The sequence below is a fragment of the Brachyhypopomus gauderio genome, chromosome 9 (assembly GCF_052324685.1).
Source record: "Brachyhypopomus gauderio isolate BG-103 chromosome 9, BGAUD_0.2, whole genome shotgun sequence".
Classification (NCBI taxonomy): domain Eukaryota; kingdom Metazoa; phylum Chordata; class Actinopteri; order Gymnotiformes; family Hypopomidae; genus Brachyhypopomus; species Brachyhypopomus gauderio.
Window position 1 is genome coordinate 3,983,133 of NC_135219.1, and position 20,000 is coordinate 4,003,132.

At 47.9% G+C, this 20,000-nt stretch overlaps 4 protein-coding genes across 4 annotated transcripts in view; 2 read left to right on the forward strand and 2 right to left on the reverse strand.

Moving 5' to 3' along the window:
• Positions 1-4,102, forward strand: part of xkr5a (XK related 5a) — a 10,666-nt gene extending 6,564 nt beyond the window's left edge. The window contains exons 6-7 of the mRNA XM_077016541.1: positions 341-452; positions 617-4,102. Of these exons, the coding sequence (XP_076872656.1) occupies positions 341-452; positions 617-1,626 (1,122 nt within the window). The 3' untranslated portion in view covers positions 1,627-4,102. The remainder of the gene's footprint in view (positions 1-340; positions 453-616) is intronic.
• Positions 4,103-5,185: 1,083 nt separating this feature from the next.
• On the forward strand, positions 5,186-10,707 carry tram2 (translocation associated membrane protein 2). The gene is made up of 11 exons (XM_077016542.1): positions 5,186-5,406; positions 6,703-6,766; positions 6,994-7,103; positions 7,518-7,634; positions 7,717-7,775; positions 8,054-8,138; positions 8,375-8,445; positions 8,588-8,692; positions 8,820-8,963; positions 9,093-9,250; positions 9,540-10,707. The coding sequence occupies exons 1-11, from the start codon at positions 5,287-5,289 to the stop codon at positions 9,614-9,616; spliced, it is 1,110 nt and encodes a 369-aa protein (XP_076872657.1). The 5' UTR covers positions 5,186-5,286; the 3' UTR covers positions 9,617-10,707.
• A 688-nt stretch (positions 10,708-11,395) lies between these two features.
• Positions 11,396-16,166, reverse strand: efhc1 (EF-hand domain (C-terminal) containing 1). The gene is made up of 10 exons (XM_077016543.1): positions 15,933-16,166; positions 15,619-15,840; positions 14,343-14,630; positions 13,852-14,001; positions 13,538-13,730; positions 13,155-13,375; positions 12,776-12,916; positions 12,470-12,683; positions 12,179-12,358; positions 11,396-11,681 (listed from the first exon to the last, which is right to left on the reverse strand). Exons 1-10 carry the CDS (start codon positions 15,993-15,995, stop codon positions 11,656-11,658), a joined length of 1,698 nt encoding a protein of 565 aa, XP_076872658.1. The 5' UTR covers positions 15,996-16,166; the 3' UTR covers positions 11,396-11,655.
• A 136-nt stretch (positions 16,167-16,302) lies between these two features.
• eva1aa (eva-1 homolog A, regulator of programmed cell death a) overlaps positions 16,303-20,000 on the reverse strand; it is a 63,357-nt gene continuing 59,659 nt past the window's right edge. The window contains exons 7-8 of the mRNA XM_077016544.1: positions 18,863-19,051; positions 16,303-18,284 (exon numbers count right to left, since the gene is read on the reverse strand). Coding sequence (XP_076872659.1) covers positions 17,908-18,284; positions 18,863-19,051 — 566 coding nt within the window. The 3' untranslated portion in view covers positions 16,303-17,907. The remainder of the gene's footprint in view (positions 18,285-18,862; positions 19,052-20,000) is intronic.

The window sequence follows — 20,000 nt, forward strand, 5'->3', positions numbered from 1 at the left end:
AACCCAGCCTGTGAGTGTGTGACTGAGTGTGTACTATGTAAACCCAACCCCTGAGAGTGTGACTGAGTATGTACTGTGTAAACCCAGCCTGTGAGTGTGTGACTGAGTGTGTACTATGTAAACCCAGCCTGTGAGTGTGTGACTGAGTGTGTACTATGTAAACCCAGCCTGTGAGTGTGTGACTGAGTGTGTACTATGTAAACCCAGCCCCTGAGAGCATGCCTGAGTGTGTACTATGTAAACCCAACCCCTGAGAGCGTGACTGAGTATGTACTGTGTAAACCCAGCCTGTGAGAGTGTGACTGAGTGTGAGAGCGTCACCCTGTTGTTCCTGTTCCAGGTGATGCTGCTAGAGAATGCTATGCTCCTATTGGCTGCTTCTGACATCCTCAGCGAGGCATCATGGGATAGCCTGACTGTCCCCACCGCTGTCTTGTGTAGTTTCCTGATAGGTGCGTGTTCTTGTGTCTGTGTGTCTGTGTGTCTGTGTGCAGGTGTCAGTTCTGCTTGGTACATTAGTGACTGTAGGATGTCTGTAGCTGCTGTAGCCTTCTCTGTCTTTCTCTACTCCTCCTTCTCTTTCCTTCTCTCCTCCTCTATCTCCCTCTTCACTCAGGACTGACATCCCTCCTCCTCTACTACCGATTCCTTCACCCAAAGTCCACCGAGATCTCCCAGGGTCTGCGTCCGGGGGTTCCCACGGGCAGCGTGTGCCTGGATCAGGGTGGCTCCTCCTTCTCCCTGGGTGACAAGAGCCTGGCTCCTCCCTCCCTGCCACTCCCCCTCTCCTCGTCCCGCCCCTCCTTCTCCCTGTCGGGGATCCCCGGGTCCCTGCTTGAGCATCCAGGCAGCTGTGGCGTGAAGGCGGATGGTGAGTGCCGGCACCACCACTGGCTTCTCCTGCGGTTGGCGCTGAAAACAGGAGACCCGACCAAGATCAACCGGGCCTATGGCGCCGGGGGCGCGGCAGGAATCCTGCCGGAGGAGGGGCGGAAAGGGGAGCACGGCGGAGTAGGCGGCCCAGGGGGCGGGGCTGGGGGCGTGTCCAGGTCAGGCAGCAAGGACGACACGCTGGCCCCGCTGTCGGACTGCAAGGAGGAGTTTGAGAGCGCGAGCGAGGCGAGGGAAGAGGATGAGGAGGAGGAGGAAGAGGAGGAGGAGTGTGAGGAGGAGGAGGGCGACAGCCTGGAGATGGAGAGCCCTCTGGAGTCTCCCGAGTCAGAGTGCAAGCGCAGCTCGCCCGAGGGCAAGTCCGTATTCGGCGACAGCCCCGAACCCGACTACTGCCCCACCGAGTCCAGCTCCACGCTCTACTTCAGCGCCGACCCGCAGTCCCCCAGCACCTCCAGCAACCCGCGCCTGGACCGGTCCGGGCCAGACCGGGACGGCCGCTTCAATTTCGGCTCTGGAGCCGGCGTGGACACCCTGGGGGAGCACAGCCTTGGGTCCAGCGATGGCGGCCTACACCGGGAGAGGGCAGCGGTGGCCCTGGGCTACGCCCGCTACACCTCCACCCCACGGCTGGACGGCCAGGGGCTTCCGGAAGGCTCCGTACCCCACCTGAACGGCTCGCGCAGGCAGGTGGTGCTATGTCACAGAGGCCTGGAGGAAAACAAGGGCTTTTGAGGAAGTTCAAAGAGTTCGAAATGTGAACTGAACCCATTCGTACGTGAACGCTTCCTTTTACGTGGGATATCAGAAACCCTGAACGTGAGGTGAACGTGTTCAGGACATGAGCAACGAGGCACACTGGCAAACTTTTAATGTCAAATTATATTTATAATGTAAGAAATGTACCATTGCTGTATGGCTGTGATAATGGAAATATACATTTCTGTGCTGTAAATTTCTAACTCTCTCACTATAAGGGTTTCTCTCTCTCTCTCTCTCTCTCTCTCTCTCTCTCTCTCTGTAAACCTCTACATGCTTCAGGTGGGGTTTTAAAGCACAAACCACAGGCCAGTTCTTCGTTCTGTCTGACTTAGCCTGGAAAACATACACAAATCTGAAATTCTTCCCAATAGCATGTGTTATTCCTTACACAACTGCCCTGCCGCAAAGCAAAAAAGCGCGTGATTGGCCGACGTAGTTGACCCCGTCTCCAAAGTCGCATGTGCAGTCCTTTCCTCACGCTGCAGGCTTCTCCACATCTTGCCCACACGCTGTGAATTGATATTCCGATGTGCGCTCTGTCGTAACTGTGCCGGGCAGGGAGCTATTTTGGATGGTATCTCAGCCCAGACGCCTGTCTGTGATGCTGTTTTTATCCTACGTTTCGAAGCGCGTCTGAGAATAGCAGCACTGCGGGTTACTGAGTGAACACGAAGCTCAGGACTCCGAACTGGACGCTTGGTTCCTTGTGTGTGTTTTTCCCCCTCCGGACCCTAAAATCAACTAATCACACCAGACCTTTTCTGACCCAAGTCTGAGCCAAGCTGATGTAGAACAGCCAGACGTTCTGCACATGAGCCATCATTTGAAGGTATCCATCCTGCTACCTGTTATCCTGTCTAATGGGCTTTTATTTTGCATTCGTAACTAAAAACAAGCGTTTTACGTGTCTGGATTAGAGACCTCACGGCTGATGGTTTGTGTCTTTCAGGGTGTGTCAGACTCCTGTCAGGAAGGGCTTTAGGATTGCAATGTTTACGGCAGGGTCACTGTGTTTACGCCCGTCAAAGGTCTTAGGTCTTCTGGAGTCAAAGCCCTGTAAGGGATCCAGCTGCTGTTGAGCAGACCTGCAGCATCCCAGACCCAAACTCACCCAGACCCACCCAGACCTACCCAGACCCACCCAGACCACCCAGACTGACCCAGACCTACCCAGACCCACCCAGACTGACCCAGACCCACCCAGACCTACCCAGACCCACCCAGACCACCCAGACTGACCCAGACCTACCCAGACCCACCCAGACCCACCCAGACCCACCCAGACCCACCCAGACCCACCCAGACCTACCCAGACCCACCCAGACCCACACAGACCCAGACCCACTCAGACTGACCCAGACCACCCAGACTGATCCAGACTGACCCAGACCCACCCAGACTGACCCAGACTGATCCAGACTGACCCAGACCCACCCAGACCCACCAAGACCCACCCAGACCACCCAGACCCAACCAGACCCACCCAGACATGGTTTCTTTCTTTGTGACACTACTGGTCAAAGGTTCGAGGATAATTTCATTCATCACTGCATGGTTTACATTATAGAATGTAATAATTTTAGAATCTTATGCAGTCAAAATAATAATAATCTTGGATTATTGAAAACCTCCACCTTTGCCTTAATAACAGCTTCAGAAACAATTTCCTCAAAATTTCCTAACAATGAAATGTTTAATCAATTTTCACTCAAAATGATCTGCTAATACACATTGTAGAGATTATTCGTGTTATGCCTAGTAATAATCATATTATGAGAGTGATCCTATAAGCCATTATTCTAGTGTAACACATAGATAGCCATAAACCAGGTTTGCGGTAAGTGTGCTGTAACTTCTGACCAGTGATGATTCTGGTCTCATTAGAGCAGGTCTGTTTTACTGTGTGGACTCTTGTGAACTCGTTCGTTTCTAAGTATCTCATGAAGCTGAAGCAGAACTTCAGGGCTGTAATTATAAAATTACCATTTGAAGTAGACTTAGATTTGTACAACTGAAGAGTTCTCAGTTACCTGAGGTCCTGTGGACAGCAAGCAGGGGACCTTCCTCAGGACTGGTGTAAAAAAAATGTGTAACGCCTAAGTGTATAAGATGTAAAGCAAAAAATATATATGACTTTAAGAAGCTTTATTTAATAATGGGTAAGTTTGGTCAACCTTGCAATATGTCTTTTTAACCCCATATCTGACTGGACATTGCCAGACCTGCAGTAAGTAAAGGAACTCTGATTGGACCATGGAGAGAGTATGCGGTAATTAAGAGCACTCTGATTGGACCATGGAGAGTATGCGGTAATTAAAAGCACTCTGATTGGACCATGGAGAGAGCATGCAATAACAACAAGAGTTGTGAAGCTCTGCTACTGTTAGCCAAAGTCAGATGTGTGTGGTCATAGATGCACAATGCACAGCCTGTTGTAAATATGTTTTTTTTTTTTCTGGGGTACATCTGTTTTCACTGTGAAACACTCACCAGGGTTACCCATATATATATATATATATATATATATATATATATATATATATATATATATATATATATATATATGCTTTGTATGATATATATGCTTTATATAATTTCTACAAGAACTCAAGGAGTACATAATGCAGGAATAGAAAGCATTATATCACAGCTGTATGTAAATATCTGGTAGCAGACAGGAATGACTGATCAGCTCCTGTTTGACTATTTTATTTCTTAAAAATCGAGGAAAGAAAAATCGAACATTTGCATTTAAATTGACATTTTATCACCAGTAATTTGCATGCAGTTTTAGAAAAAGGTAAATTAAATAATCCCCTTACACGAGGCTGCTGGCATTCAACAGCTTTAGAGACTCAACATGTAATACTTATTTGTTAAAAGTTTATTTACCCGTCACTGTAAGATCATCATGAATCAGTTTCAGACATTAAACGAGTGTCCAACCACGCATACGTCTACAGTCCATTCCAGTGTCTGTTTGTGACCCGCATATGCGAGGCATGGGTGTGGTAGTGGGAGGGGGTGTGGACCTGACGATCCAGGACCCGAGTAGAGAGAGGGGCCCATTTTCCTCATGTGCCTCGTTTACTGGCATTTATAGCGGCCCACTGACTTTCAGAGTGTACAGGGCCCATAATTTGCTGCTATGCCCCTGATGCGAGGTTATGCATTATCAAAATGTTGAGACTTTACATTAGAGTTTTCTAACGATTATAACTGGATCAAGTGTAAAGACCAAACGTAGAACTGTTAGAATACCCCCAATTAGAATGAAGTCACAGTATGTGTATCTTACCGCGAGAATTCAGGGTCTTTTTATATTGCGTTTTTTTATGTATATTTGCATTCTGTCAGATGTTCTTAAACATTTTACAAATTATATAAAACTATGTTCCAGGCTAGTTGTGGAGAAAGTAATATTGTTATTGTGATAAACTATCGGATAGGAAACTCGCTGAGAGCTTGTAAGAACAATACCCTTGTGCTTACGTCGCCTTTAATCAGGAATGTTGAAAACGCTCCCTTTAAGGACTGCGCATGCGCAGAATGCACAGAAAGTTACCAGCAGACAGCAAAGTTTTGGAGTAGTGGGGAAAAAAGTTAAAAAATACTAAAACTGGCTCTTCGGAAATGGCTTTTCGGAGAAGAAATAAGAGTTATCCCTTTTTTAGTCAAGAGTTTCTAATTCAGAACCATGCCGACATCGTCTTTAGTTTGGTGATTTTCATTTTAATAGGTCTGATGTTTGAGGTACGTTGCACAGATCCTTTTTTCCTCCCATGTCTTCGCTCAGCTGTGTGTTTTGTCTTGACAGGTCCAATGGAGAACGAAGCTGAAGATTTTCCACATCGCGTGTGCGCGTTGTTGTGCGTGGCAACTTTATTTACTCTGAAGTCTGAGCTCGGGCTCCGCAGGGCGATCGATAGTCTCATCGGACACTAAATAACCCAGCAGCCGATGTTTTATGTTCTACGAAAGCGAGACCGTGCAAGTCCCCTGGTGCATTAGTTTAGGTTCTAACGCATCGCCACGGTACCTGTAGCCGTGGTGGCATCGACACCGTCTCGGTACCGACGGTACCCAGTTATGCGGAATGTGCAGGTGATAGTGAATACAGAACACACTTCATAGTAAGTCTTTTTGTTCCGAAATCAGTGATTTAGCAAATGTAAGTGCATGAACCTGGAGAAATCTCAGCATTGGTGTGAGATTAACTGGGACGATTTAGACCTTTTGCAGCTTGTAAAGACGCGTGTTACTGTTAAATGTGCGAGACATTTCGAGAGAGGGAGGTTAAAAAGCAACGTGTGGGTCCACGTTAGGATATTTCCGAACTTTTGCTGATGCATTCCCTTACACCCGCTCCGATTACCCACACCCACCCGCCCCACTGGATCTTGTACTGAGGCAAATGTCTGCGGCTGACTGCCACGTCTCACCCCGTTAGCGGACTGGACCGGGTCACTTACAGACCTTGTTTGCGTTTTTATATAATTTATTTGAGCTAATGACAGTAGTCCTGGATAACGAGTCCGCCCCACCTCGATCACATTAATGTGCTTAGTCGACATTCCGTGTGTCTGAATGAATACAGGTCCTGGTTTCAAGCGCATTCCCAGACAGAGTGGGCAGCGCGCGCACGGGCGTCTTTCCAGGCGTGCAGCGCGTGCCGTTTACCCTCAGCTGAGAATGGGGGCTTCCGCGCGAGCTCCGGGGCTTTTGGAAACGCTTGGCCAGGCACAGCGACATCTGCTAACGTTCCGGGCGGACGCGGACCGTTGACGGGCGCGACTTTCGGTCGAACACCTGCATTGCAAAATGTAATGTTGGCGTGCGACCTTGGAGCTCTTCGTGTGCGCGCGTCAGTGCCTACTTGCAGTAAAGCTTTAATATTAAAACTAACCCTCACCGTCTGTGCTGGGTGCACGTGAAACGGCCCACTGTCGGTACCGCAGTTTTAAAGCATTTAAATCTGCAAATTGTCCTATCATTTGAAAACTACACTTACGAAGTGGTTCATTCGCTGCTTTCTGTCCATTCCTGCAGGCCACTGCAAAAACGGCCTTTCTCTTCATTCAACCACAGTACAACACCAGCACGCTTACCCCAGGTACAGCACGCACACACACACACCCGTCCAATGGTACCGCAAGAGATTTTGGACCATATGGATAGATATTTGGGGCCCTTTGGGCCTCGTGAAATAAGTGACCTAATGTTCTCATCATTTTTAAAGCCCCTTAAATTCACAGGCGCTTAGAATTGTTTTCCTCCCTCTACATTAAAGCTGGTGCGTGAAATATGATGATCTGTGTGTGCGTGTGTGTGTGTTTGCAGATGGAGAAGTATCCCTTTACTACTATGGTTGGAAAGACTGTGCGACGGTGCTGTTCTATCTTTTCATCACCATCATCCTCCACGCTGTGGTTCAAGAGTACATACTGGATGTGAGCGTTTCATTATGTCTTATGGCCTTATGGGTACTGTAGTCCTAGACTGGCCCCCATCACTTCCTCCTTGAATCTCATGCAAATGTTTTTACTGCTTCCTGGTTTGAAGAATTGAAATGAAAAACATCTTTTCATGGAAACTGTGGACAGACAATTTCCAGTTAGGGTTTTCATGAAGCTGATATGAACAAGATGGCTTTTGAATCAATTATTGACCATAAAGTGACCTGTTAATCAAATAACTTCATACACTCATTTGATTCTCCAGTAGGTACTGAACACTCTGCTCTAGCGTGAACCCAGCGCCACCTACAGGCAGCAGGAAACATGAAAAAATATTATATATTATTATGCATATTATTATTAATATTATTATGCACAGTCACGTGTTTGCTTTTCTGTTCCCTGCAGAAAGTTAACCGGCGTCTCCATCTGTCGAAGAGTAAAAATACCAAATTTAACGAGTCTGGCCAGCTGTGTGTGTTCTACCTGCTGTCCAGCCTGTGGAGTTTCTACATCCTCGCCACTGTAATACACACACACACGGACACACACACACACACACACACACACAAATATTCTTTACTTGAGCTTTTTCTTCTTACTGTAGGAAGGTTACATTCTTCATCCCAGCAACTTATGGGAAAATTATCCGCATGTGCAGCTGAGGTAAACGTGCACGCACACACACATTCTCATACACAAACACCCATGTTCCTCCTTAAGTTTAATCTACCCCCAAACCAGTAAATATAGCCCAGTAACCCAGTTCATTCCTTCTCTGTCTCTCTCTTTCACTATTGTTTACTGATTTCTCTCTCTCTCTCTCTCTCTCTCTCTCTCCCTCATCTCCATGTATCTGACATGTCTCTCTGTCCATCTTCCTGCCTCTGTGAACCTGTCTCTCTTTCTCTCTCTGTCTCTCTCTGTCTCTCTCTCTCTCTCAGGTTCCAGGTGAAGTTTTTCTACCTCACCCAGCTGGCCTACTGGTTCCACACTCTGCCTGAGGTCTACTTCCAGAAAGTGCGCAGGGTAGGGACAGGAAGCAGCCGTGTGTGTGTGTGTGTGTGTGTGTGTGTGAGAGAGAGAGAGTTATAGAAGGAGAGATGAATCTGTGTGTGGGAGTATGTTTTAAAGTTGGAAAGGAGGAGATTTTAATTGGGGTCTGTGTGTGTGAGACAGGAGATGATGTTATTTGGGGTGGGTGGGTGTGTGTGTGTGTTACAGGAGGAGATGTTAATGTGTGTGTGTGTGTGTGTGTGTTACAGGAGGAGATCCCTCGTCAGTTGCAGTATATTTGTTTATACCTGTCTCACATCCTTGCAGCATATCTGTTAAAGTGAGTCTGTACGTTCATAGTCTCACACACAGCTGAACAGAGTGTCACATTTGGCTTCACTGTAGAAATATCTTACTCATCTCTCCCACCTTGGCCCCTCCCCTCTTCCACCTTGGCCCCTCCCCTCTCCACCCCTCCCCAGTTTGACGCGGGTTGGTTTGGTACTGCTGTTCTTGCAGTATCTCTCTGAGATGGGCTTTCATCTCTCGAGACTCATCTATTTCGTTGATGAGACTCATCATAAAATGTGAGTGAGACAACACACACTTTTTGGAGGTTCTTGTTGTGCCTCATCTTTTCTCCTCTTATTTAAAGTAATATATTTACTTATGTGTATGTATGTGTGTGTGTGTGCGGCTGTGTGTGGTGTGTAGGTTTGAGCTGTGGTCGGTAGGGTTCGTGCTGACCCGCATGGTGACCCTCACCCTGATGTTCTTGTCTGTGGGCTTCGGGTTGGCGCGGTCGGAGAACCAGGTCCTCGACTGGGAGGCGGGAAACTTTAACACCCTCCCCATCAGGTGGGAAGCCCCGCCCACTCCATCTCTCCTACACGCTGGTTCTCCTGCAGCTCCTGACACAACTGAGCGTTCTGCATCCCTCTGTGTGTGTGTGTGTGTGTGTGTGTGTGTGTGTGTGTGTGTGTACAGGTTGCTGGTGTTGTTTCTAGCATGCTCCACCCAGTCGTGGCTGCTGTGGAAGTTTTTCCGGTTCCAGCTGAGGCGGACCCGCGAGTTCCGACTGGAACAAGCCAAGAAGAGAGCGGTTGCCAAGCAGCAGGCTCCACGCACGCTCAAACGAGACTCGGGTGTGTGTGTGTGTGTGTGTGTGTGTGTGTGTGTGTGCGCGCCCGCAGAAACACATGATACAGGTGTTCCTTAGCGAGTAACCATGTCATTTAGCCAACATCTCCCAGTGGTTATTCACAAGTACAGGAGACGCTGCCCTTTGCTAATGAAGAAACGGTGTTGTGTTTACAGGACAAAATTTGTGTCAGACCCTCTTTGGTTACACTAGGAACTTTGTTCTGCCTTCCAAAGGATCTCTGGTTACTGAAGTGATCCGTGTGTCTGCGTGCGCATGTGCGTGTTTTGCAGTTGGTCACCACGAGAACGGCCTGCTCAAGGCGGAGAACGGGACCTCACCTAGGCTGAAGAAGCTCAAGGCTCCTTAACCCCGCCCCTTGCACCCAGGAACAGGAAACGGCGCCGTTCACTTCCTGCTTCCTGCACTGCTGAGGGGACTGAGGGCCCAACATTCCATAGAGGAAGTGACATCACACAGTGTCCGCCCCCTCATGAGACCGTCCGCTTTTCAGCTCACGATTCTCTTTTCTACTTCAATATCAGTATTTGTTGCATTTTTTTTAAACGTTGTTTGGTTTTGTATGCCCCGTTGACAGCTTTGCTATATCAAAAAGCCATTTTTGTTTTGCCTGTGCTATTTCCTGAATCAGTACTGTATTGGCCAGCCCTGGGGAGGTGCTGCAAGAGGCTCTACGGTGGCCCAGAATGGACATCCAGAGTGCAGGTCACCTGCAAAGTGTGAATTTAAATAAATGGACGTATATGTGTACCGTGAGTGGGTTCCAGCCAATGCCTCCTAGTCTTGCCTGTTGCTAAGCAACAGGAGGTGAAACTAGGGGCAGTGACTAGGCATGTTATGGAGAAATGCTGGTGTTCGGACCAGGTGTATTCAAAATAAGAGTCCTTACGGAGCGCAGTGCAGATCAGCCTATCTTCAAACGAGCCGTACGACCGTGTAGATCTCGGGGTGTGTGCGCGGGGTTCACTGCTTAAGGGAGTGTTCAAATTGTCATTCGCACTAGTTTTATCAGAAGTTATTCGTTCAGGGTCAGGGGTAGAAGCTAAAAGGAACGTGTTCCCGTCGGTATTTACATTAATACAACCAAGACAGGAGGCATCATGACTTAGTGAAGTAACCTGCTTAATAGAAGTCGGGACTTTTATTTTACAAACCTGAACTCTCATGTGTTTCCTGATGATATTTATGCTCTAGTGCCTATGGGGAAAAGTATTGTATGGGATGTTTATTGTGTTTGTGATTGGGGTCACTGATACACACACACACACACACACACACAAAATGGCTTTAATAATACCTGGTTTTGCAGATTCTCTGAGGCAACGTGGTTAATGGACTTTCATCTACAGTGCTTTATCTTTGCAGTCGATGTGAATGTACATGATCATGCTTTATACATTTTGATCCTTTTTTTGATGAGTAAAGAAATTTTTTCTTGTAGCCAAAGCTCCGCTTCAGTTTTTTTTTTTTTTTTACTTTAACCAACTTGATCGTGCCTCCGTATGCCGGCGGTCACTGGCATCCTGACCCTCCATATTGACGCCTTTATGACAGCTGGACCGGAGGTGTGTGGGGAAAGATGGGAGTTATAAGCAGTCAAGCTTCTAGATAGTTCTGGCCAAGATATTTCTCTCTCTCTCTCTCTCTCTCTCTCTCTCTCTCTCTCTCTCTCTCTCTGTGTGTGTATACAGAGAGAGAGAGATGGTATTATTCTCTCAAGTACCAAAACAGCTGGAGATGGGTGGAACGGTAAAGTTCAAAAAGAAATGTGGAATTGGTTAATTAGCAATGGATGAGAGTTCTGAACGTGTCCTGAATTAGTCCTGATCACGAACATGAGTCCCGACCAAGCTCTCTAGGAGGAAATATCTTGAAGGTTAATTTAAAGAAAGAACACTTAGGTCTAAAATGTTGAACAATATGTAGTACGTTTATGAACTTTAACCTTTGGGGCACCTTTGTCACAGTGAGCATTCCCAAAAATGTTGCGCAGAGGAAGGTTGCTGATCTTAGACCAGTACACCTGCTGTTAGAAGTGGGTGAAACAGGCTTCTGGTCACACTGCAAGACCTAAGAGCTGACTCTGGATCAGTCAAAGGACTAGGGATCGGAGGAAACAGGTCACAAACTCTTCACACATCTTTTTATTTTTGCAGTTACATTACTCTGTCGTTACTTGCAGAAAGGCAGAGTTTAATAAGGGCAAAATGTTGAAAAACGATATAAAAGAAAGAGGCTCTGCTAACAGTAGGCATTAAAATGTATAAAAGTGGGAGGGGAGTTGGTCAGAATGCCAAAGCCACATCCTTCCCCAGCAGGAAGTGGTAGGGAGAGGGATCTATGTCCCTGGAAACACAGGTAGGTGACCCTCACGGACGGAGCAGAGCTTCAGGAAGAGGCGGGAACTCCTTCATCTGCAAAGGGAGGAAGAGGGAAGCCTTTAACAGGAAGTGCTTAACGATTCGTACTCTGGTGTTAATGCAGGAATCACGTGTTAATGGGCAGTCGTGGCCTGGTGGTAGGGAACTGGTCTTGTGACCGGAGGGTCGTGGGTTCGATTCCCAGACCTGAGGCCATGACTGAGGTGCCCTTGAGCAAGGCACCTAACCCCAACTGCTCCCTGGCGCCGAGCTAGGTCTGCCCACTGCTCTGGGCATGTGTGATCCACAGCCCCCTAGTAATCACTAGTGTGTGTGTGTGTGTTCTGACTGCACAGATGGGTAAAAAGCGGAGGACAAATTTAGATTGTGGTGAAAAATCACAATTGACAAAATATGGCACATTTACATTACATTTTTATTTTTAATGTGGCGGTGAGTGTAAGTGAAGGGGTTTGGGTATGGTTGCATTAGCAGAGGACTGACCGACTTCAGTTCTTACTGATGTAAATCGGCATTTTTGCTGGCCGCACCTGCTGTGGGGTCCGACGGCTGTTCACGCGTGTGGTTCAGATCCGCGTGGCCCCCGGGACGGAGAGCTCGGCGGAGGGAGGAGAGGGTCTGCTCTGGAATGTGATCCTGTTCTGAGACCGACTCAAGGTAGGTGAGTACGTACTGGTCAGCATCTGTCAACACGAACCGGTGTCTAAACACTAGGAGAGGAGAGAAGCAGAGACGAGACGAGATGAGACATCACTCCCACAGCTGAGCCGGTACTGTTCATGGTTGCTAGCAGAATCTTCCGGAAGCTGAGCTGTCCCCACCTTCCACCGTGGCTCCAATAGCGAAATCAGCAGGGCTGTAGTATTCCGGGTTGTTGATGGTGCTTCCTGGTTTGGGGATGCGGGTTTTTTCCAGGAACTTGCCTCCGATGATTCCAGAGTTGCGCTTGGATGTCTCGAAGATGCTGACCATGTCATTGGCCAGGAAGTAGGAGAGGATAAAACGACGTCCCTCGTCCTGTGGGCTCTGGGAGTCCTGTAGTGACGGCAGACAGTTCAATAACTGAGCCCTGCATGCATGGGCAAGTCAGAATGTGTGTGTGTGTGTGTGTGTGTGTGTGTTCTTACCAGTCTGGCAGCATATCGCAGTACTTTATGGTCATTCTCGAGCAGTTTTATCAGGTCTTTCTTGGGCGGCTCCGGAACCAGAGACAAACAGTTCTGGACAGAGTCCTCCAAAGAGCCAAACCCATTGTATGGCGGGATCACCTGTGTGTGTGTGTGTGTGTGTGTGTGTGTATGTGTTTGGGGGGGGGGGGGGTATGGGTGAGCAGGACCAGAAAAAAGTCAGTTAACCTTAATGGGTTTGAATGTTAATTCACACTGATTTGCATATTTGACTGGAGAACAGTACTGTTACTCTGAGACATGTCAACATCAGCACAGAAAGACTGAGAGACAGGTTGAGATTCAGCAGTGGCTGGACAGAAAGAACAGAAGTCTTCACCATCTTGCAGTCTTCCTGGGGGTTCTCGTCCACAGGTAGGGGCTTGAGCACAATGTCAGGGTGATGCTCCTCATAGTACTTCCGGGTGAACTCATCACAGTCATATAATAGAAAACATTTTCCCATAAGCCTCAGCTCCTCCCCAACCCGGAAGTCCTTTGGAGAGTAATATTCTTCAACTTCATGTTTTGACACTTCCAGTACACAGCTAGGAAAGGTCTCTGGAAGAAACAGACATCAGTTAGAAGGACAATCCTCTCTGCTGCCATCTACGGTTCAAGTATGTGTGTGTGTGTGTGTGTGTGTGTGTGTGTGTGTGTGTGTGTGTGTGTGTGTGTGTGTGTGTGTGTGTGTGTGTGCGTGTGTGTGGACGAGGCTCTCACGGCCGGCTGCTTTGATGTTCTTGGGCAGTCTCTGTCTGCGGAGCAGCAGGGGGAAGGGGTCCCGGCCGCTGTTGGGCTGCTGGACCTCTCGGATGTCCAGGGAGTCGTCCACCAGGTAGTACTGCATCACCACAGGACGCTTCTCCCCGTACAGAGAGGCGGAGTCATCCAGCAGAGCAAAGAACCGCAGCACCTGCTCACATACGTGCACACACACACACACACATACAGATGTGTGACTGTTACTGTGTGTGATTGTGTGTGTGTGTGTGTGTGTGTGTGTGTGTGTGTGCGTGTGTGACTGGGTGTGTTACCTTGCGGTCCATGGTGAGGAACTGCCTGAAGCCGTCATAGTCTGACGGCGTGATGAAGGTCAGCTGAGGTTTCCTTCGCCCACACGTGTAGGGGTCACTGGGGGTCGGCTCAGGGTCATTCAGAACAATGCCCTGGCTCTCCATGAACTCCTAGCAGGTCATACGTGACTTTGAGCAATTAAGTATGAAGAAAGCGTGCTTTTAAAAAATATAAAAAAATTAGGACATATTGTACATTTCATTATTTAAATGGAGAGGGCAAAGGTCAAGGTCAAGAGGCATTTTAGTAATTGAGATTAAATGGTTTAAGTTTAGAATTAGATTTTAGAAAATTAGACACTGGATGTTTTAAATTACATATAGGTAGATATTATACATATTAAATATGTAGGATCCCACATGCAGACACATAAAACCGCGCGCGTGTGTGTGTGTGTGTGTGTGTGTGTGTGTGTGTGTGTGTGTGTGTGTGTGTGTGTGTGTGTGTGTACCTGGGTGAAGGGGTCGCAGTGTGTAATTCTATACACAGTGCCATACACACGCAGGTCCATGGCGACGTTGAGGTCCTTCCAGTGGTAGAGCTCCCCCTGCTGGCCCTTGGGCAGCCTGTGCCTCTTCAGCAGTTTCCCCTGCGGCAGTCCGGAGTTCTCCACCTCCGGCTCCATCACGCACATGCTGTCGTCCTCCACGTAGTAGCAGATCTCCACGGGGCGCACGCGGTACCGCTCGTCCGGAGAATGATGCACTTCCTGCTGGAAGTATCCGTAGAAACGCAGCACCTGCGGGGGGGATGGTGGGTGGAGGGCGTCGGTCTATCTCCATCCCCTTCTCCACCCGTCCTCGTCAAGCATAGTGACTAACAGCTGAACTGTGTTGTATCTAAGTTTCAGCAGGGAATGTTCCAGCTGTATCTCGGCTGTTTTGGACTAACGAGGCTGCGTTTCTGAGTAGACACCTAAAGCACTTTTCTAAGTCTGGATACGAGTGTCTGCTACATACCACAATGAAAGTCTAAACTGGATATTGCTTTATTGATTTAAGCATCGCTGTCTGGTGTGTGCAGAACTATGTTAAAGGCGCACACTACATTCCTTTATACACTAATGGGTAATGGTGAATCCGTAGGGTTTTTAAATCTACACGTGATGAGTAATCGGATCAGTCGTTGTAGATCTGACACCGCAGGGACGTCTGAACATGGTCAACACTTCACAGCACACGTCCTGCGAGCTCGTCCTCGGGCCCAAAACCATACACATACCCATACCTATACCATATCTATACCCAAACCCATATCTATACCTATACCCATACACATACCCACACCCATACACATACCCATACCTATACCCACACCCATACCCATATCTATACCCACACCCATACACATACCCAAACCCATACACATACCTATACCCATACCTATATCTATACCCACACCCATACACATACCCATATCCATACACATACCCATACCATATCTATACCCAAACCCATACCCATATCTATACCTATACCCATACACATACCCATACCATATCTATACCCAAACCCATACCCATATCTATACCTATACCCATACACATACCCACACCCATACCCATACCCAAACACATACCCATATCCATACCTATATCTATACCCACACCCATACACATACCCATACCCATATCTATATCCACACCTAAATCCAAACCCATACCATACCCACACACATACCCAAACCCATACACATACCCATACCCATACCCAAACCTAAACCCATACCTTCTTGTCATAAGCAACGTGGGCCGGTATGAAGTCGAGCGGAGGCCTGTCGGTAGCGGTTCCGTATCCGAGGATGGGGGTTTGGGTCAGGAGCTGGTTGATCTCGCTCTGGATCAGGTGCTCCGACAGCAGGGCTTGCTGTCCGATGCCGACCGTGGGCCGACGGGGCAGCGCGTATCCGTTCTTATAGCCCAGAGTTTGTGATCTGTGGAAGGCGGACCTCTGAAGGGGAAAGACAGAGTCGGAGTGTCTCCAAACACACGCGTTACCGTCCGTCCGTCTTAAGACGGACATCAAACAGGCCGAAGACTCACCGTTATGTCCCGAAACGTGTTCCCAGGCAGGAAGGGAAGACCGTGTGCGGTGTTCACAGACATTGTGGAAAATAAAAAAACACCTAATCGCTTCTAAAATGCCAACACTTCCTAAATGAATGAACTAATAAGCAGTCGATAATAAATCCATGTATCGATACTCCTATTCCCTCGACGCACGACGGCCGGCGGACTCGTCCCGGACACAGTTGTTACCCGGGGTATCCAAGGAAACCATGTAACCGGTTAAAGTGTTACTAACCGCTACAACAAACAGACCAGTTAGCGAACTGGTTTTACGCTCAGCCTGCATTTAACCAGTAGATAAACCATATATTTAACAGAAAAAGAGGCAAAGGCAGTTTATAGCTCATTTCAAATTTATTTCCAAGCACTAAAATAAATTTGGTAAGCAGGTAAGGCAGTGGTTGCAAATACAAAAACAGCTTTGATGTTCCTATAATTTCATAGTTTTTAAAAGGATCCTACGCCATATCCTCATGCAATCCATTTCTGATGCCCAGGCTGAAGTAAAAAAACAAACTACTGCATTCTTGGGGCAGGGTTCCTGCTATCTTATAACGCCCCCTGGCGGTGAGAGAAAGTAGCTTCATTGTACGTGCTTTTAAAATCCTGCAGATGGCGCTGTGTCACTGGTCCAGTGAAAGTAAGTTTGTACTGAGAAATTACTTGCTAATGATTTTAGTCTGCTGGTGATCTAATTACTAGTCTGAAAAGCTTTAACTTGTCTGTAGATACACTGGATACTGGATATATATGGTATTAAAACACTTTCTGAATGTATATACACCTTTCGGACACACCTGATGTACACCACGTAAATCTAGCGCGTGGACTAGAGGCTAGACGAGTGGGAAGACATTTGAATTATCTTAGCTTGATCGACTAATAAAAAGCCACTGATTGACTCACCGCATTAAAATGACCTCTTATATTGTATCATACACATTAAAACTACCCGTGATGAACGAACTCTTACCAACCTGAACCACCTGGACTCAAATGAATTTAAGAGTTATTTCAACATGGGCAATTTTACAATGTCTTATGTCGTGACCTCCAGTTAAGGCACTGAACGTTTCTGCATAATGTAGCCTGTTGTTCACGTGTGACACTACCAAAGGCTTCAACCTCTTTGAGGTTTCAAGTTCTATTTTTTACAGACATTTTTCAGTAAAGTACATCCCATTTTTTTTTAGGAATAAAACAAACTCGTTTTACACAGAAACACTTGGATTACATCCCTGAGCTGTCATAAACACTGCCACAGTATAAAAATATTTTGTAACAATTCAGGAAAAAATAGACAAAACTATTAAATATTCAAAATATATTTTATAAGGGCTGAGATGAATTCCAAGCATTTTTTAATATATTTTCTTTTTTAAAAGTTCAAAGGCAGCACCGGTTCACCAAAGTCCAGCAATAGTCTTTAGACATGGTCATTGGCCTCTTGGCCTACAGAAGCCCGCCCCCAGTTGTGACAGGCAGAGGGAAGGACCACTCAGAGTGCTGGAGCTGCTTTGAGCTTATCTCATCGTTTAAGCTGCCTCAAACTCCTAGATGCTGCCATCAAGACCCACAGCTAGGACTATGACTCCACATTAGGCTCCACACGACCTACAACTTCCATGGTCCTCTGCATCCTATGAATTCAGGGTAAGAGGTGGTGGTCATATCTGTGTAACGTCTTCCTACAGGAAGCTGAAGTGTTAAGCTTACCAGGCCAAGGAGCTTATTTTCACACCGAAAGCCTGAAGCCGGGTTAGATGCCAAGCACACACGCGGCTCAGTGATACAGACACTTCCAGCTTGTGTTGTAGTCCTTCGCGTGTCCTCTCCGCAAACTACAACAACCCAGCTACAGCCAACCATAACCAGTGTAACCGGCAGCCTGGGCTACGTCAGTGTTCTGGATATTCCCTCATGACAGTGTGTGTGTGTGTGTGTGTGTTTAATAGTAGCGGTTGAGGCTCCGTGTGCCAGGGACATCTGGTTGGCCGTTCATCCAGATCTCGCGGATGATTCGTTCCCTCTCCTCCAATCGCTGCGCCCGCTCCAGCTCCTCGGCCGATGTGAACACGTTCATGTTAAGTGTGCGCTCAAAGCGTCGGTGTCGCCGTGCCGACAGGTCTGAGCCCGTGTCCCAGTCCGAGTCGGAGTCGCTGCTCTCACTGTCCGAGTCGGCAGGGCGGGGCCGTTTCTTAGCAACCACCCGTCGCCGTTTGCAGTCAGTGCGGCAGGAGATTTGGATGACGAGCGCGAAGAGTGTGAGGAAGAGGCCCGCACACACACCACACATGAAGTATAATGCACAGCGCTCAGAGTGCTCTGGATAAACACACACACGCACAAACACACATTTTAATTAAGCAGTTTATTTCATTTCATGCCACATATATACACAGGTAAGTAGATATGTATGTTTGTACATGTATATGTGTATGTACAGACACCAGATGAAGTACTTGTGCGTATCTGTTTGTGTATGTCTGAGTGTTACACTGTGTGAGTGTTACACTGTCTGAGTGTTACATAGTGAGGGTTACACACTGAGTGTTACACTGTGTGAGTGTTACACTGTCTGAGTGTTACATAGTGAGGGTTACACACTGAGTGTTACACTGTGTGAGTGTTACACTGTCTGAGTGTTACATAGTGAGGGTTACACACTGAGTGTTACACTGTGTGAGTGTTACACTGTCTGAGTGTTACATAGTGAGGGTTACACACTGAGTGTTACACTGTGAGCGTTACATTGTCTGAGTGTTACACAGTGAGTGTTACACACTCAGTGTTACACTGTCTGAGTGTTACACTGTGAGTGTTACACTGTCTGAGTGTTACACTGTAGGAGTGTTACACAGTCTGACTGTTACACTGTCTGACTGTTAAATTGTGAGTGTTACCTGTGATGTACGTGTAGGCTGCAAGAGCGCTGCTGATTAGTGCCATCTCTGTGCTGGATGCTGTGGTGACCACGGGGTTGTGGTTGCTCGGTGTTGCCTCTCTGTCTTTCTGCTTGTCTCTCTCTTTCTCTGTGTCTCTCTGAACGTTGTCCTCTGAATATGGACCAGACTTTTCTTGCTTTGACTCTCCTGAAATCACACACACACACACACACACACACACACACACACACACACACACACACACACACACACACACACACACACACACAGTCTTTAAATTTAAGTCAGCGTCTTTCATTTGTGAAACATGTGCAGACATCAAGTATCATTCCCACAGATGTGTGTGTGTGAGACCAGCTGTGCTGGGAGAGCGACTGTGCTGGGAGAGTGACTGTGCTGAGAGAGTGACTGTGCTGGGAGAGCGACTGTGCTGGGAGAGTGACTGTGCTGAGAAAGTGACTGTGCTGAGAGAGCAACTGCTGGGAGAGCGACTGTGCTGAGAGAGTGACTGTGCTGGGAGAGCGACTGTGCTGGGAGAGCGACTGTGCTGGGAGAGTGACTGTGCTGAGAGAGCGACTGCTGGGAGAGTGACTGTGCTGAGAGAGTGACTGTGCTGGGAGAGCGACTGTGCTGAGAGTGACTGTGCTGAGAGAGCGACTGCTGGGAGAGCGACTGTGCTGAGAGAGTGACTGTGCTGGGAGAGCGACTGTGCTGGGAGAGCGATTGTGCTGAGAGAGCGACTGTGCTGAGAGAGCGACTGTGCTGAGAGAGTGACTGTGCTGAGAGAGCGACTGCTGGGAGAGTGACTGTGATGGGAGAGTGACTGTGCTGAGAGAGCGACTGTGCTGAGAGAGCGACTGTGCTGGGAGAGTGACTGTGCTGAGAGAGCGACTGTGCTGAGAGAGCGACTGTGCTGGGATAGCAAATGTGCTGGGAGACTGACTGTGCTGGGAGACTGTGCTGGGAGACTGACTGTGCTGAGAGAGCGACTGTGCTGAGAGAGCGACTGTGCTGGGAGAGCGACTGTGCTGGGAGACTGACTGTGCTGAGAGAGCGACTGTGCTGGGAGACTGTGCTGGGAGACTGACTGTGCTGAGAGAGCGACTGTGCTGGGAGGCTGACTGTGCTGGGAGAC